Source organism: Phalacrocorax aristotelis, chromosome 2 (assembly GCF_949628215.1).
Source record: "Phalacrocorax aristotelis chromosome 2, bGulAri2.1, whole genome shotgun sequence".
Lineage (NCBI taxonomy): Eukaryota > Metazoa > Chordata > Aves > Suliformes > Phalacrocoracidae > Phalacrocorax > Phalacrocorax aristotelis.
Window position 1 is genome coordinate 20,928,824 of NC_134277.1, and position 19,404 is coordinate 20,948,227.

A 19,404-nucleotide genomic window follows, 5' to 3' on the forward strand; every position below is an offset into this window, starting at 1 on the left:
CTTGTTTTTGAAACAGCTACAGATTACATTCTACTTGTCCACTGAGTAAGCTAATAGCTTTAACAATTTTATCTGGCATGCTATGGCATTAATATAGTCTCTTCCCCCTCCCTCAGGAAACCCTTTTATAGATCAAAAGGAAGAAATGTCATAAATATTTATCTAAAGCTCTAAAAATTTTTCCTAGTTATACATTATTATTACAAGCAATATAAATAATAAATATACAATATAGACTATATGGTAATATGTATATTTATATTAGTAAAATATTTTAAACTGCTTATCCATTTTTACTGTCTTTCCCGCGGGAGGCGGGGGGGCGGGGCGGCCAGGGTGAAACACCACCACACATACAAATTCCTGCAAATCTGCATAAAAGGACCAGAACATTTGTAGGTAAACAGTTCTTGCAAAATGCATATGCCTGAATGTGTACATATGACATTATACCATCCACATCCTTAGACATTAATACTAAGAAAACTCATCAGAACTGTAAACCTGAGAGCTGCTGACTCTAATAAAAACAATAGCAATAGGAAAACGTAGCATATGATGTGTTTATAGACTTGGGAGATCCCAACACTAACCCAGGGGATGGGAAGAGAGCCTGGACGATGACATGACATAAAACCACCGCATTGTTAGCTGGCCTTTTCCCAAGCAGCTGCATGAAAGAAGTCTTGGTGAAAAGTCACACAAAGAATGCTGTTACACAGCATTCCTGATCATCATCCAGTGGAATCAGATTTCAAACACCTTGTAGAGCAAAATCAAGCCTTTTAGGCTTACAGAAAATTGTGGACAAAGATTGCTGTAGAGAAAACTAAACAGGAGATGCACAATATTAGATATAACTGAACAACTTGTTTAAAAAAAAAAAACGACTGCATACTCAGTATTATGACAAGATAAAAGAATTGGGATTCAAAAAACTATAATCAGTTCAAATCGTCATGATTTTATTTCCTCCTGAGTGTCAAAAACCCAGAGGAAATTACTGCAACAGTTAAGGAAACATTACTGAACTGAAAAGGCCAAAACTGTCAGACAGCCTACAGTTCTCAAGTCTCTTCAAACAAATGCTCGCTTGTTGCTTTTCTGTTTTTCAAAAAAAACAAGTGTTTATATTTTGTCCAACTACTAATCCACATACAGGGTACGAAGCTAAAGAAAAGTTACTCTCTCTTTCAATAGCCTTCTTAGACATAAGACAGCAAATCAATAAGCAACTCATATACATATCAGCCTTTCTCATTTTAAAAAACTTTTATATTCAGTCATGTGTTTAAAACCACAGTGGTACCCCTAAACGAACATGAATACCAAGCTTTCTATATATTTATTGACAAAATTCCTTGCAAAAAGTTCTTTTTTTTCAACTCAATTCGACTTTTCTACTACTAGTATCAATTAATAAATAAATACACAAATAAAAAAACCCCAGTAAATAACCTAAGAGGATTTATAGAACTGCAGTCCAGTCTCTGAACACTGAAAAACTCCTAATGTTTATGGAAAAAACAAATTCCACTCCACATATAGAGACGACTATTTTTTGTTCACAAAACTTAAGCATAGCCATAAGGCAGTCACAGATATTAGGCAGCCAAAAATAATAAAACATATTCAAAGTTTATTCCTAAAATTTCTGAGACTCACCCTGATCATAACCATGTAGTGTTCCACTACTCTTAGAAAATTAATTAAATCAAATGTGCAGCTAAATACAGTCAACTCTTAATAATCCTTAGCACAGATAACTCCCTGACATATAAGCCACACCATCAATATTGGTCCAGGCTACACTATGCTAAACGCAACTGTGTTGTTTCCAAGATCTGTGCAAGCACAGGAGCAGAATGACCATTTTCACACAGTGTGAAGAGACTGAACATGTGCAACCAGATCTTAGCTGCTTCTGTTCAGGGTCAGTTCAGGTCTCTGACAATGGAGAGCACAGGGGGGACACTGAAGCAGACTAGGATGTATTCCACTCAAATCCAGACAGAATTATCTCTTTGGGCTCCCTACAGGTTCCAATTACAGCAACAACAGCCACCGTCACACCAAGCCAAGAACAGGCAGGCATCTGTGTACTCTCCAGTGTACCAAAAAAGGTTATGAGCAACAAAAAATGCCATTTCCACTTGGCACTTCACATGAACTCTTTACTCCTTCCAGATATACTAGCAACTCAGTGCAGAACCATCTGCATGAGTTTCCAACATTAAGCGGAATGTTTCCACAACACTGTCTAGAAACCACTTGGCTAGTACAGTCACTATTATCTAGGATAACTGAACTTCCCCTACCCCACTCCCCACTTCCAATAACCCAAATAGCCAAGAGCTAACTAGGGCTGTAAAAATAGTTAACACCTCAAAAATGTGAATTACCTATGTCTTCTGTTTTCAGAGCAGATGCAGAAAACAGCACATGCAATTTCAAGAAGATTCTTCAGGCAAAAGCCTTACTAAAATCAGTACTTGTGTTCCAATTTCAGGATCTGTCCTAGTCTTGAGGTAGTATAAATGTTTAGGCTAGTGAAAACGTTCTGTAATTAATGAGAAAAATTTGCACCAAGAAATGGTGACCCATAATTACATTCATAGTCTATGTTAGGGAACACTAAACCATACTGTAATCATTTTGCAATCTAGATTCCATGGCATCATGTGCAGTAGATTTGCTTCTCTAAAATTTCATCTTCAGCTCTGGTAAGGATTATGTATCATTTGGAAGACATATAGTGAAGGGGAAAGGGGTTGGTCAGCTTTGTATACAAGGAATGCCCAATCAGTCTGGGCTTCATCCTGAAAAGCAGACAAAAGAAGAATATGACAGAGGTCTATGAAGCCAGAAGAGGTATTGAAACGGTGAACATAGAATAACTGCTCTATGTCACTTCCTATCACTCAGCAAGTGCCAAGTGGTATCAAACAGAAGTGTGAGGTAACAGGTTCAAAACAAACCTGTGTACATCTTGACACATCATACAGATCAACTGCAAAATTCCCAGCCAGACAACATTATGGACACTAAACCTTTATACAGAAGTGGACACGTTAATAGTGTACAGGACTCTTGTTCCATTAAATACAAAAAATACCACCTCTGCTTCAAGAAGTCCCAAAGCATAAATTCTTGTAGGCTGGGAAAGTATTCTGAGAAAGCAAACAAGAACTTTCCCAAGAATCCAGTTCGTACTGAGAAAGAGAGCAGGTGAAATGTTGCTTGGCCTCCACTATATGCTCCTCTCCTCCTACGATCTCAGGCCAGCACTTTCACGTTCTGTATAAGACCCATGACAGTTCAGCTCCAAGAATGCTGTATTTATTGTATCACTGAAAATTCTGTATTTTCCATAGATGATACTGGAGAACGCAACATTAACCCTCAGCAACTGCACAGATAAGCATGACTAGGATACAGTAGATGTCTCCAACCAGAAATATGAAACCAAAAAAGAAAGTCTACAGAAGTGCTGATCTCCAGAAAGTCAGATAAGCAGGAACAGGTCAATAAAAGGAGAGGGAGAAGGAGGAAGAATGCACACGAAGGAACTTCATGACACTTGGGGGGTGGGGGAACATGACACAAAAAAACCCACAGCACACCAACACAACCACACCATACACCATTACTATTTTCTAGCCAGTCAGTAATACTTAAAAACAAGTTTGATTCCCAGACAACTGTGTCACACATATCTTACACTGCTCCAGAGTTTTTAGAGGCAATATACCACCCTTACGTAAGAGATAAGATTAGGCTCCTTGCAGGTACAATTATGCAACTGACTTAAGACAGCTGCACAGGCTGCTGCTAAAAAAAAATAGTCCTGGTCATTCCCCTGTATCAGCATTAGCAGGGTCAGCTGCAGCAGGGAACTGATTTCATTTAGGTGAAAATAAACCTGGGGAGGGGTGTTAGTTTTAAATGCCGGTACCATCACAGAGGACGAAGTAATGCATAGCAAGGACCGTCCCTGCAGTAACAATGTCTCACTGTAGGTTAAGAAAATCATGGAACCCTACAGTAAAAGCTCAGTAGACCAAAAAACATTAAGAGTCCTGACGTAAAAGAAAATGCAGTATCATCAACATCCAAAAACACCCACGTTTCTTCACGTTATTAAAAAGCAAATATCCAGAAGACTGTTACCAAAAAAAACCCAAAAAAACCTACAAAAGCAGCAGAGCGTGTATAAGCTAAGCTATCTGCATATTCAAAACAAAAACTGTATTGGTTTTCTGGCCACAAAATGAAGTTACTTGTTGCCAGAAGGCAGAAAGAAGCTAACTTTGTATCACTGACATAAAATCAGTAACTTCTTACCTTGTTCTGAAAAGCTAAGACAATTTAATTATCTCTATACTTACAGAAAGACCCCATAATTACAAATTTCTACAGCTGGATCCTTACAAGGTTTAATAAGAAACATTTGTTTCAAAGTTCCTTCAGGAATACCTGCATTTTTTATCATTTCCTGTGACAACAAATAGTGTAAGAGCATTAAAAATACTCCAAGTATTAACCTACTGTAAATATAATTTTAAACTGGCATACCCATTACATGAGCTTCAGTAATATTTCCTTAAGTCTGAAACTCTTCTGGCACAATCCCTCATTAGGCAACTCTTTGAATGGAAAGCTTCAGGTTAAGAATGTAGATTTTTGAAATGCAACACCAGCTGGAGTTCATTTTTTCCAAGGTTCACATCACTTAACTTCAACCTTATACAGTAACTCACTTTCAGACAAGAATTCATAATTAAAATTAATACAGCTAACTGTACAGTTAAGAGAGGTAACTAATCGAATGCTCAGATCTTTGATGCACAGTGTCAAAATATGTCCTCAAGACTTTATGAAAAGAAAAAGTTGCAAAATTACCATGGTGAATAGCAAGGCACTCCCAAACACTTCTTTAAGTATAACAACAGAAAAAACACTTCAGCTACTTCACACTTCACAAATCTTACTGTATATTTCAAGAGGTTTGAGACTTTCTTGCTACTTACTTCCTTAAAAAAAAGCAAGTGTCCAGCTGCCATTTCTGAAGAAATTAAATGCTGCCATGTATCAATCTGTCTGAGAGGAAGAATGGTTCTAGGGCTAAAGCACCGGACTGGCGCTTAAGATGGTAGTTTCACTGACACACAGACAACACAGACTTCATACAATCTCCCAACACTCACAAGTGACACTATCACTAACGTGTTTGAGATAAGCAGACACTAGAATGGTGAACACTAGAGGTTATACTGTACGTTGCAGCCAAAGTGCAGACAAGGGAAAGGGTAGATCAGCCTGAACACAAGCAGGTATTGTGTTTCTGCAACTCAACTGCAACAGAAATAGCAAAGCTGCATCAACACCAGGCTAAGATATAAATTAGTTAGAATATTACATATGGAGCATAAAATCTCCAGAATACAATTTACATAGTGTCCAAATGAAACACAGAATCCTGATCATACTTTATCCTCTCATGAGAAAAAGGGTTCAGTATCAAAATGACCAGGCTATTTACAGACAGATGATGGACAGGCATTTAGAAGTATCTAGTAAAAAGAGAAGGAATTCCAGCAGTGATTGAAAAGTTAATTGAAATTTTTCATTAATATCACCCAGCTGTTAATATAAACATAACCAATACAGGATATTCAGCAAAGACTTTCTCTAGCAGTTCTACTCAGCAGGAGCAGAACTGATGATAACCCAAATGATGAAATTAGAAAGATGCAAGGGACAAGTAATCACTACTGCAACTTTTCAACTCTAACTTCTTTGTTACAGAATGTATTCGTAAATCAGGCATGAAAGAGCTATTCTTTGAGAATGTACTGATGCATTCAGTCTGACCTACAGACATAAAAATTCCACTTTCTTCCATGAATGGTGCACTTTCAACAGCTTTCTATAAATGTTCAAACTCCAACTTACTACACACAAAATTTATTCTTTTCCCCACTAAAATCTTATGTTAAAATGCAGTTTCTCTGTCATTGTAACTCTTTCTAAAAATAAAACTAAGACTAATGACTGATGTTCTCAAACTAAACTCAACCTAAATTGGACAAATAAAGGTTACTGTAAAATAGTTCTCTCTTTCCAAACCAGCCAATGTTTTCACTTATGTTTAGGGTCCCTATATAACTTTTTTTTCACAGTCTTATTTCCCCTCATACAAAATAAGAGAGTTCACAAAAAATAAGAATAAAACTTACCCCCATTATCTGTTCTCTTTAAAGCACCATCCTTATGAGGGCATAATTCACATCTCTAGGGAAAAAAAGCAAAAATAAAATAAAAAAATGGAATGATCATAGGAGCATTGAAAAAGAAACCACACACATCAAAACTGTTAGCTGTCATTAAGGAATTAACCATTCTTTCTAAGTGAACGGGTGTGTTTTCCCTTAACCTGTATTTGAACATTAATGTTAGTTTGCCACAAGCTAAGCTTTCTCCTTCAGATCTTGATACTATATTTAAGCTATTTGTAGTTCTACCTCCAAGTTTTTATTCCTGGATTCCACTCCCTGGAATTCTGGAGATGCCTCAAAAAACTATAACATGGGTAGACTCACTTGATAAGCGACTCAGGCACGGTCCAAAGACTCCCTGTCATATTTCTTTCTCCTAGGATCTCCGTATTCACCAAGGTGGTCAATCACAGAGATGTGCCATGGATATATTAGCACAGGTGCACATACTATAGCTGACTTCACGGTCTCTGCTGGCTCTCACTTACCCTGAGAGACCAAAAATAATCTCACTTTCTGTCTCAGAAAAAGGAGGTCAGAAGTTGACTCATCCTTAAAATTTGCCAAGACTGCACGACTGGAAACAAGCAGTTTGACATCATATCCTTCTGACATACACCAGGACCACAAGAGTATGATCTTTCTGCTATCGCTGTCTCTATCAAGTTCTTAACATCAAGTTTATCTCTAAGTGTTCTAGAGCAGTGTGAACCAATTCCAAATCGGTTCAGAGATGACAGAAATGGAACAAGTTTGACACACATTCCACTTCAACTGCTCCAAATGACATGCAAAGGAACACCATTATAGGAGATCCTATAGATTAAAACCTTTATGAATTCCCAAATCACAGACAATTCAAAGCATACCAATCTCACCAGCTTTTTAAGAAACTGCAGAACAGTCTGATCATCAGATGCAAACTTAACACCACATCCTTCAAATAGAGAGGTACATCTGGCATCAATACAGATCTTCTCTGTGTATTCCCTGAATAGTACTATTCTCCATTAGCAGCTAACTGGCAAGTCAGCAGATAAAGGAGCCTATGGTGCTAGAATTGACTCAGAAACAGATTGTCCAAATTTATTTGAAGAGTGAGAAATTCCATTCCTGAAATTCGTATGGCTGAAGTACACCTTGAGGCTATCTATTCCTCTTAACCTGTAAGAAAGTTGATATCAGCAGCAAAGAAGCTTTCACAAGGGGTAGAATAGAAAAGTTCTTAGATTATTTTTGCCCAGTACATTGCTATGGACAGCTTCACACAGGCAGAAGAATCTTAGGATTGCTGCTTTTTGCCTTTTGCTTCACTCATCCCTCCCTCACATTCACCCACTAAAATGATTAGCAATGTACTGAAACCACAGTACTAAGCCTATGGTGAAATTTAGAGATAAAAGTGGTTGAAAATTTCTGAACAATCCTGTAAGCTGCTTGCAGACTGGGAGCATTACACCTGTGCTTTTTTGAAGTCAAGATTATAGACTTCCTTGCAACTGAAATGAACCGATCAGTTCATTTTAAACAAACTCCTACATATGCAGTATATATGTGAGCTGTATCTCAACACTCCAGCTTTCTAAACATTAAATACTAGGTGCTGAGAGACACTCCGTAGCAGTAGCTTCATTTCAGTGAATTCCCCATACACCAAACCAGCCTCAAAGCGAGAAGCCTAGTATATACTGACAGTGACAGTGCAATAAAGTTTTTTCCCCACTCCAAACCTGCGAGCTGGCGGCTTAAGGCCAGTGAGCAGACATGATATATCTACCACTCAGCCAAGGGAGGCTGTTAACATAGTCTACCTTGCCCCACCTCTGCAAGCCTATGGAATTTTGACATACATTTTCACTAGTAGCAAAACCAGTTTTGGAGGTTCTCTTCTTCCCTCCACCTCTCCCTTATTCATCTCTCCCTCTACCACTCCCTCAGCTGCTGACTCAACTATCTGTAGGGCCGCACCTTAAGCCAGATCAGTGAAACGGAGTGAAATTAACTTTTTCTTTTTAACATTTTTTTATTCAGGTCGTATCACCAATGCAATTTAAGCATAATCCTACAATCAGCTGCATCAGCAAAACTGAAGGCACGGAACCATAGCACTGCAGCATTAATAATTAAATTAGAAAGCTTCTTGAGCAAACTTTACCACAAAATAAAAAAAAAAATTTAAATTATCACAGGACACTGAGTAGCAAGGAACTGAAACAGTTCTTCATGCAGAATAGTTAAGCACACTCCATTGTCTCTTCAGAGCTCAGTTTCAACTAATTTCTTTTTGTCTCATCTCTGTAAGAGGACTCAGGTCCCATAGGTCTTCCCTCACTACTCCTCTGCAGGCCTGGCTGCAACCAGTCAGAGAAGACACAAGACAGAAAACTGAAGTGGAAGAGGGAGCTTTGACAGGGGAAGAAAACTTGAGCAGGGAGTGCTGCAGAGTATCCTCTCACTGGCAGAGAGCAGTATGCCTGCACTCAACTCTCAGGGAGCTTGAGCTGGTCAACTGTGCAGAGCTACTTGCACTCTGACAACACAGAGCACTTCTGGTGCTGGGAATTCTGGCTACAATCTGCAATAACGTAGCACCCTAGGAAGCTAATCAGGGCACAGTGACCCTTTCCACTTCCCCCTACACATTATGAGCCCAACTCCTTCCCAGTCTCCATGCTCTCAGATTCTGTCACCCATTTGCGCTCTCTCAAGTTTCAATATGCACCACATAGTAACACCAGTAGCTTTTCCAGGCGGGAACAGAGTGTTTCAGCCCTTGAGACAAGTCACTAGTAGAGAAGTTTTCCTTTTTTATTTTCTAAACTAATACTTTTATTACTAGTTCTAAACTCTCAAAGCAATATACCACGTTAAAAAAAAAAGCAATGGTTTTAGCTGAGAATTTGCAAAGTGACAGGAAAAAAAAAACTTGGTAGTTTCAAAATGCTTAAACGCATGTTGTTACTAAAGGATTCTGTAAGAGAAAGGAAAAGAGATAGTTGGGTGTGTATGTATCTCAGAAGGCCAGATACTTTTAATTTGTTATTGGAATGTTTTTATCCATGCAGTGTCTCCTCCTTCCAGTTTACTTAAGAACCCAGCTTGGACTTTAAGTGAACAGCAACAGCTGAATCTCTCCAAAAGACGCCACTTCACATACAATTTGTATGATGGAATAAAGCTTCGATCTCTGCAACGCAGTATAAGGAATAACCTGACCATCTGTACAGATGGTCAGATGATCTCTAGTATTAGAGCACATGGCCCATGCCAGGGATCTCTTCTCCAGTTGTGCGTCCTGTCTTAGCTCTGGCAAAGGATTTCTGACACAGATTTGTTGTCTGAGCATTCAAACACATTGTGGAGAACTACTAAACAAACTGGGGGGTGGGGGGGAAGGGGTAGTGTGGGCAGACACAACACCCACAAATATTACAGCATAAACAGGGCAAGCTCCTATGACTGATCATAGTCCAGACAAACATCATCAGGTTAGAGAGTGCAAATGTGAATACCAAAGAGCCCGAATAACCACAGTCATTGGTGTGCTGGAAGAGCACTAGTCCTATAGCAGGGAGGGGCACCACTGCATGTGGTGCTGTAGGTACAGCCAGTTGATTTACATTTGAAGAGGAGTGAAAAAGACACAAATACTGGCTGAAGGAATACTGAAGGTGTAGCAAGTGACCTTGCCCCTTCCCTTCCTGTCCTTGCAGAGTGCAACGTGGACATCTCATTTTTGCAGCTCTTTGGTGGAACAGACTAAGTTCATGGGCGTAGCTTCTGCCCAAGAGAATTCAGATGAACTCTCAGCAGGAATGGCTTTGGACTGTGAGGTCTCCTGTAGAGGACTAAAGTGAAACATATCTCAAAGTTCTGCAGCTGGAACAGTCTGACAGCGTGACTGTCACAACTCACTTCTGAGGTACATAATTAACTTGCTGTTTAAGCAACAGACAACTGATTCTGTAGCCTTAGCATCCAGGCAAATTGAGACTGCCTGGGTCGGATGAAAACCCCACTGCTTCCCAAGGGGTCCAATCTTTAAAAGTCACCCAGCAGAGACCTAAAGTAGTCAAAAGCATGGGAGGCCCATGCAAAAGGGGAAAGAACCAATTTTTTTCTCTCATTATTAAAAAAGCAGAAGTAGCAAAGCAGATATAAAGAACAATAAAAGAGAAAGAAAAAAAAAAGAATGGGGGTGTCCACTAAAGATACCCCACAGAAAAAAGTTCCAAGACCAGAGGACCAAAATAAGAGACAAAAAGGGGAGCTAGATAAATCCATCTTCCTGTATGGAATTACTTACATTCCAATTTGCCTCCACTGCATTGTGGCACAGTTCTCCCCCTATTTTGGGTAAATATGCCTTTCCATTTGAACTAGCACTAACAGTTACCTTAACCAGAAGTAGGTCACATTACACAAATATCATTACTGGAGTCTTTTTGGTTAACCTACTCTACCAGTTTTTCAACTGGAAAAGGAAGAAAGGCATAGAGAAGCTGGTTAATCCAAAGGACTACCTTATTCATGTTGAAATGAAGAGCAAAAGACACATAGTACATAGGGAAGATAAAGAGACATAGGAACAAGACTATACAAGTAGGAGAGCAGGAAAAAAAGAATAGTAGGAACATAGCATTGTTCTTCCCTCAGGGTTCTGTAAATTTGGAGCAAGATTCATAAAGCATCATCTGCAGACATCTGTTATATGCTGTCTCTTGGTATAAGAAAACAAAGGTCAAAGAATTCTTGTGCAAGTAATTTACTGAATTCTGGTCCAAGGTAGGCCAATGGAACCATTCACCTGAGTAATGACTGTCAACCAAGTAAGGTCCTGCAGGACTGAATTCCCAGCATTGCAATGAGGCAATAAACTGTGTGTCTCAATATAACTTGTTAACCTAAATAACACAAGGAGATCTACAGCAGATTAAATAGACCACAGTTCCTAAAAGTTACCTGAGAAATTAGGCTGCATTTCCAGCTGACTTTACTTCAAGCTGACTTTAAGCGAACATAACTGTGCACTGCTGCCAAAAGAAGATCACTGGCCATCCCCTGCTGTGTACTTTCTACTGCCTCCCTTGCTCTGGGAAAACCATTCATTTGACTGTATGGAAAACCTAATCAGAAAGCTAAAAGTAAAATACATTTTTTTTTCTCAGCCAGATCTCTTCTTTGACCCATCTTTCCACAATGCCATACAAACAACAATGCCAGATTGAAAAAAACTAACAGGAAGACAGATACAGAGTAGGGTAAGGATACAGCTACCCTGTTCAGGAGCTGGCATCATCTATGCTGGCTGTAAGTAAGTATGCAATTACAACCAAGGGCCTTAAAAAAACATCATCACACCCACACATACCACACCCACACCCAAAAAGAGAAAACAAACCAAACAAAACTGAAAAACCATCCACCACACCCAAAACAGACTAATTTAATTTTAGTAGTAATATAGACATGTTTTTTGGGCCCAGACCCAGACATATTTATTAGGCCAATTTTGTTTTGGTATTTCCCTGACATTCATATATTCCAGGTTTATTAACAGGCCTCAGCCATATATACACAAACTGTTCAGTTTACAAGCTTATTTTCCCTCCCAAGTTGTACTATACCCAGCATGACACCTATGCTTCCAGAACAGGTTTGGTTTTTTTTTTTTTATCCAAAGTACGTTTTGATCACAGAATTACTGTTTCATATTGCTTGACAACAGCAAACAAACAGTATTTAACTAAAGGAACAACTTTAAGAGATTGCAATACATGACACTTAAAGTTACAAGTAACAAAATAGCAAGTTACACAAAATCAGCATCACGGTTCTTGAAACCTGACATTCTCTTTCAATCCTTTCATCAACAGGAGTTAAAACTTGGCATACAGAACATTTTATTCTGCTGTTCCTGTTAATCCTTAATCAAACAGCAGACTGGTTAAATCAATTTGGTTTTGTTGCAAGTTTTAGTTCACATTTCAGTGAAAACAAACCCTGCACACACTCCACCAAATTCTTAACTTTCTTAAAATTAACCTGGGAGGAGAGAGTCAGTTGCCAAGCAGAAGTTATTTATTGCTTTACTTCTGAATTTGCTTCCAAGTACACCTATTTTACAGCATACCATGCTACTGGGTATTTCTGTATATATCAAAATGCACTAACTAAACAAGCTCCCCCAAAGCACATGGACAGATTTACAACGGTAAGCAAAGCAGACAATCAGAAGGTTAGTTTCTGATCTGTGGCTTTCCAACTGGCAGCCCCTGATGCTCTTAGCAATCCTGCCTCCCATTCATCAGTAGTTGCAGAAGCCGGCAGCACAGCTGACTGCATCCAGCTATTCATCTCCCCAGCTCTGTGGTACATCTTCACCTATCTTTACCAATATTCCACCCCATTTAGTCTCACCCTTGGGTGTTAGCAGAAGGAAACATACAAAAGTCCCCTCTAACATGCAGAGGAAAGTGTCTTACATCTTCTCATCTTCCTTTTATACTTTTCTTTCTACATCCCTCTTACCCCCAGTGTTTTGACCCATTTCTTTGGGGGGGGGGGGGGGGGGGGGGGGGGGGAGTGTAAAAAAATAGCACACATACATTGGAATGAAAGCACTGAAAGTACGAAAACCTCTGTTTTCCCCCAATAACCCTGGAAAAATCTGGGGTGATTTTAGTGATTAGTTTGTGTTAGATTCAGGAAAATATAGTACTGAACAGGCAATGTGAACATCACTCCCTCTGTAAAGGGACACCTAATTCTAAAGACGCTTCATAGAAGTGTATTAATTACACCACAGACAACTAGATTATACTCAACAGAAAACCTCACTCAACTTCAGCTTATCAGAAGGTATCTACAGAAGAACAAATGCTTTAGAGCCTAAAAGAAACAGTTCTTGTAAGATCAGACAACCAGAAGATGAAAAACCACAGATATCTGCAGAGTGGTACAAACCAGTATACTGGAAGTTTAGATCTTGGCATAAATTCTATCAACAGATGAGAATTCAGATGCAGTTTGTACAAGAACAGACCCAGCAACAGGATGCGTCCCAGACTGACCATGTCTACAACATTTGCTGGCAGTAACTTACCCCAACCCTCAGAATCTAGTGACACCTCATTTTTCCCATTCACCCCTTCAAACTATCTTCTATGAAGCAAAACCGATACTGCCAACGTACAAAGATTAAACAGAGAAGACCATCCTCACAGCCCTTGAAGCCTCTAGAACATCCAATAAAACTCACAAGCATTCCCAGATGTTGCTGAAATTACTGAACATCTACTCACACCAAACTTAGGCTTTCCATTCATATCAAATCCTTCTACTCTGGTACTTCACTGATATTTTCTTTCGTGTTTTTTTCCTTAAACCAATTAGGTACTCTGAAAATTCCCATTAGAGTTTATTTCTGGGTTTTTTGTTTGTTTGGGGTTTTTTGTGGGTTTTTGGTTTTGTGTTTTGTTTTGTTTTTTCACCCATGCTTTATAATACTTGCCAGAGTCAAAACTTCATTTTTCACTTATTTGGTACAGCAAAAAGGATGAACTGCATAACGCCTTTTCCAAAACCTTCTACAGAAATACCCAGCCCAGCCAACGAAGAGACTGCTTTGTACAAAACCAAATCCACACTTTCTTATTTATCAGCTGGATAGCAATATACTTTATCAGTAGTCTCAACCTGCAATATTTTAAGACCTTACTTATAAATCCACAAAATACCCACCTTCAGTATTTTGATCTAAATGGCTCAAAAGATAGCTTACAATCATGCAAGTATTTGAAGGAGAAGTCAGCAAGTAGATAACTACACCACTTTTCAACCAAGGTATCTGAAGAGAAGCAAACTAAAGGTCCAACATTTCCAACCTATGATCCCACCAGACTTCAATATTTATAAGCCACAACGAAGACCCAACAGGAATCAAAAGATCTTCTGCCACATTTAAGAATCCCCAACTGGCTGACACCGCTAATAGAGCAAACTAACGCATACTGTCAGTACTTCTCTTCAAAAGTGCTATGTTCTGCAACTTGACAACTTACGAAATTAAGTCATCTCCATCTTCAAATAATCATTTCTTGATGCTGACAAATTTGCCAAATCTCTGCCCCATCTCTGTTCAGTCATCTGTCCCAGGAGAAGAAGAGAACTTTTTTTGAAAGCAGACAGTTGACAGGTAAAAGAAAAACAGATTGACTACCTGAAGCATTTCGGGGTTTATACCTGGATAAATTAAAGATGTTCAACCTAGTTCTCTTGATATCAAGGCTTCAGATAAAAATATATGCAGGTTCAGTTAGCTCTGTCAAAAACATCTACTACAGATTTACAGACTATGACAAGAAAATTAGTCACTCAACATGCAAATCAGCATTCTTCCAAGACCATCCAGCCGGTACATACTACAAGTGACATTTAGTCATACTTTTAATCTATACATGTAAGGTAGCTAAAAGACAGAGAAAGTAGAGTACGATCTAACATAGCAATGACACACAGCCATGTATCAAGATCTGACTACTCCAACCTCTGAAGTCCAAAGCCGTAAATCTCCCGCTATGTATTTAAGACTAGTAAGCCCTGCCACATGTTGTGGGAATCCAAATCATAAACATACACAAAATTTAAGATTCACACATGGATCTCTAAAGGAAAGCATCGGAAGGCTATGAGAAATACCTGTCATGTTTGGCTGGATTTCCAACTAAACACCCAAGCTTTTGTTACCAGGCTGAAAGTATGCTACTGACCCAATTCAAACTAGCTGAAGAAAACACAGTAAGCAACAGTTCACTTCAGTGTCCTCCTGCAACATACTACAGGTGTACTCTAAAAACTCCTAGGTATAAAATGCTAGCGTGCATTTTAAGGCTCCTTGCAGTTAAGGATCTCCTTGCTTGCTTTAGAGACTTCTTCTGCCAAGCAATTTAACAGTCTAGCAATTAAACTAACTGTCACAAAACATTTCACATTAAGAATTAAGCAATTCCTGTAAGGCAAAGTGTTTTGCTCTGGTCTCATTTTGGTTAGTAATTCTGCCACAGAAACTTTAGCGCATTTACTAAAGTACCTGTGATACCAATAGCTATGTTTAAAAATTTTTGATCGAGTAGTACTTGAGCAATGAAATTATTTTATACTATGTTTTAAAGCCTGAATACTTTATGCATCCACATTTACCATAATGTAATTATAAATTCCTGCACAAGTAAGGTCTACATTTAGGTAAACTGCAGCTAATCAAAACTGAAAAAAATAGGAGACCTTTTCTACTATAATGAAGTGCTTCAAATAAGCTTATGAACTCAGCTGTATATTTAAAAACCAAGTAGCAATTATGCATACAAGCAGGAAAACATAGAAAAAAATATGAAGGCAACACAATCAGAAATAGCATTAATACTCCCGCTCTGATATGCACAGCACACAATAGAGCGCATAAGGTTTAGTTCACCAGTTGGATAGGAACATGCACAGAAATTCCACTGCACTTCTGCAGCACCTTCTGCCATTTGTACTACTAACCTTGATGACCAGACATTATGCAATCCCAAGCAATTCTGTCACCTTTGGAGTGACAGTGCAATAAGGTTATGAGTCTGTAATCACTACATATACAAAAAAAATCTTAACAGGAAAAATATTTTCTCCTATTCATGAAAGGGAAAGCAAACAACACTTGTCTATGTAATGGACAGAAAGCACAAAACACAAATCACTCGATCAATAGCATTTCAGAGTAAAAGAAGTTTCACGTGCTGTGCCTAAGTATCTTGAGACAGACTTTTGATTCCAGTTATTCATCTACAAACAAACACTCACTGCCTTCCAGATTGCACAGCCATTCATAAAAGATAAGATGGTGTTGTTGGGGGTTTTTTGGGGGGCAGAAGGGGAAAGCAGGAGGATATTATTAATAAAAGTAGTAGTTTCTCATATTTATTTAAAAAAATCTACTAGCAATTTGTATTTTACAGTCACTGTTCCTTCTCTTACTTAGAAGTTTCCTTTACTACTACTGTGTGAAAGCCACACAAATAAGAAAAGTACATAAGCCAATTTTTCTGTTGTGTGCTGAAAACTAAAGCAATTTTCCTACTACTTGTTATAGTATTCTTAAAAGTAATTGTGGTAACATTCTTATATAAAATGTCCTTTAAGGAAAATGATGGATACACATGTAAGAAAGCCATTAATTTCAAAATTTCTTTAGGGATTATTTCAAGAGATATCTTCAAAGAGAACACATAGTATATCAGTCCTGAATAATTTGGTGGCCAGGATTTCAAACTGAAGAAAAAAAGAAAAGAGCAAGCTTTTTTCTTCTAAAATTAAGTTTAGTTCACCTCTGTTGTGACTGTATTTATCAATTTGCATTCTAGTTTACAGACACAGGTGTAATAACCACAGCAAAATTGATTCTAAACACAAGCACAGAGATCCCATTCCCCTGGAGGCAGCCTGTTGAGCCAGAGCTGACAGAGCCCTGATCACAAATCCATATGCATACCGAAAGCCTGCATTCCTATTTCCTCCTTCTTTGCCTCCTGTTTAGGCAAAAGGCAAGTAATACTACACCTATGGTTATTTTATACTACATAAATGCTGGGGGTGAGGTGTTAAACTATGGCTACATCATACAACTCTTATGAGCAACTCTACAATAACAAACTTGTAGATGCATGTGATGAAAGAGTTAAAAAAAAGGAACTTATAGAGGAGAACTACAACCACTGTTATATTAAAGATTTTTTTTTAAAGTCTCAGCCGTTCAGATGGTGGATCATCTGTGCAGCAGGTGCAGGAACAGCTCAGGGCTGGCAGGATTACTAGCAGGAACCTACCACTGTGAGAGCACCATGTACCTGAACTGGCTTTGGAGGTGAAGAGTATAGCTGTGTTTCTACAGCTCCAAATCCTTAAGTATTAATTACTGTATGATCTAAACTGACTCTGCAGTGACAGTCTTTCTGTATCTGCACCGAGTTCCACAAAACACATGTGCAAGTGCAGAGACTCCAGTTATGCTAGATTCAGCTGAGATCCAGATGAAGACTGTCTCAAATCTGATGTGGCTAGCTCTACAGGGAGTCACAGCCCCCTCAACACATTCCCCAGGACTAAAATCCAGGTGGTTTATTAGACCAGCTGTAGTGTCATGCAAACATGCTGACTCAGTCCTGGGCCAGTACTGCATTCAACTTCATAAGCCCCCCCATCAAAAAAGCTAACACGGAAATGCCAAGTGTTAAAAACACCACCTTTACAACATCAGAGTAATTTGTACCAAGTCCAAACTGATACTTCCAGTTGCAATGGCAGGCATATATATATTCCTGAGAAACAGATCAATGGCATATGAATTCACTGGCAATGCTGTAAGCAATCTGATTTCGCATGTACAAGCTGAGCTGTGCCTGAGGTAGTAAAACTTCCTGGAACTCATAACACTGACGTTCAGTACTGCGATCTCCTCGTCAGTCTGAATCAAGTTGGATTCACAAGGACCAGCACCCACGTGGCTAATAAGCCTGACCAAGCTAACTCTTTGTGCAAATATTGGATGCCTCTGTGCTGCCTGGTATCCCTATCGCATGGATTATTCCAGCTCCCTCATAAGCAGGAATAGAAGTAGCTTGTAGTAAACTATAAACACATTGTCTATTTATACCCCACTATATACTATAATTATTTCATTCTCAAAATAAGATCATGAGAAAGATGTTTGCACGTAGTAGGATGATGGGGAAAAAAGTCTTCTTGAACAACAGTTGTGCTACAATTCCTAAACTTAGCTTCTCTAGTCTTTGGATACCAGTACTATCAGCCCCCAGACAACATATATGCACCATCCAACTTCCCAAGCCAGGACCCAAAGTCCTCATGTACTACTCCACACCTATACATCCTCACACGGACCCTAACATTACTTTTTCCTACATCAACATGTATCTACCCTGCTTTTTGATTCAGAAGTTTGGGTAAACGTGAAGATATCTAAAGGGCCCACTATACAGCTGGTGCTGACACAGGCAAAGCCGGGAGCGGTTGCCACCCATCTTTAAGAGATTCACATTCCAAGCTCACCACAGGTCAGCTAAGATGAATTACCTGATTTAGGGAAAAATAAGACTTTTTAAGCAATAGTTAAAAACTTACACAGTGATTGTAAAAAGTACATACTGGGATTACAACCTTCTATTTATTATGTATTACATATGCATGATGATAAGCTAAGTCAAATAATTAGCAGGCACCTCAATATGTGCATTATCCAAACAAAAATCACAGTTTCTCTCACACACACAAAAACATGACCCTGCTAGAGCCAAGACTCTGCATGACTTGTCAGGTATGGAACTGTGCCTTCCGACTAGTAGTTGACCATTCAAATCCCTAGACACTGGCTACCACCTCACTATCAAAACTGCAAAAGTCAACCAGCCAGGAGGCTTGTGTGGCTGGAGAGGGGAAAAAGAAAAAAAAAAAAAAAAAACAGAAAAAACCAGTATCAGCCAGCACTTTCCCTGACAAGAAGTTCGCACCAGCTTAGCGGCAGCACACAAAAGAATGGGAACACAGCAGACATCAGTGTGCAACAGCTGAAAGCGTATGGGAAGCCAACTGCTGTAACCTGCTATTAAGCAAAGTAGCAAAGTTCTCTGGTGATCCACCTACTTGAGTTACATGCTCCTGAGTTAGACTATTTCTTTCAGTTGTTAAAGCACGACTAACTAGAGCAAGCAATTAACCCCAGTATCTTATCAGAGTGGATATATTTGCCCAGTAATGGCAGCTTAAAACAAACAAAACAAAAAAAAACCTAACAAAAAAAAAAAAAACACACACCACACCCCAAACACACAAAATGCAGACAGCATCAGCAGGGAAAAATATGCCTGGAGTGCAAGACACTGACTCTGGTCTTTTTAAAGATTAAAAATAAGGAAGTAGAAGCATGTTCAATGTAATATGGTTAATTTAATTCTCGTTTTGTTTCTAGACAAAAAGGCCAAAAGAAAAAATAAGCTTCAGTCTCCAACAGTGATGATAAGGAGGTCTGCTCTTGCAAGTAAGTGCGTTACAACTTTAGAGTCTGACAAAC

General features: G+C 38.9%; 1 protein-coding gene across 8 annotated transcripts in view; it reads right to left on the minus strand.

Annotated features, from left to right (window-relative positions):
- Positions 1–19,404, minus strand: part of MLLT10 (MLLT10 histone lysine methyltransferase DOT1L cofactor) — a 137,674-nt gene that overhangs the window by 100,820 nt on the left and 17,450 nt on the right. For 6 of the 8 annotated variants that reach the window (XM_075082675.1, XM_075082673.1, XM_075082678.1 and 3 more), the window contains one exon: positions 6,240–6,294. The exons of 1 other annotated variant lie outside the window; for it this stretch is intronic. In XM_075082675.1, the coding sequence (XP_074938776.1) occupies positions 6,240–6,294 (55 nt within the window). Of the gene's footprint in view, positions 1–6,239; positions 6,295–14,341; positions 14,427–19,404 lie in introns of all 8 variants that reach the window. One more of the 8 variants, XM_075082680.1, reaches the window with a different exon arrangement.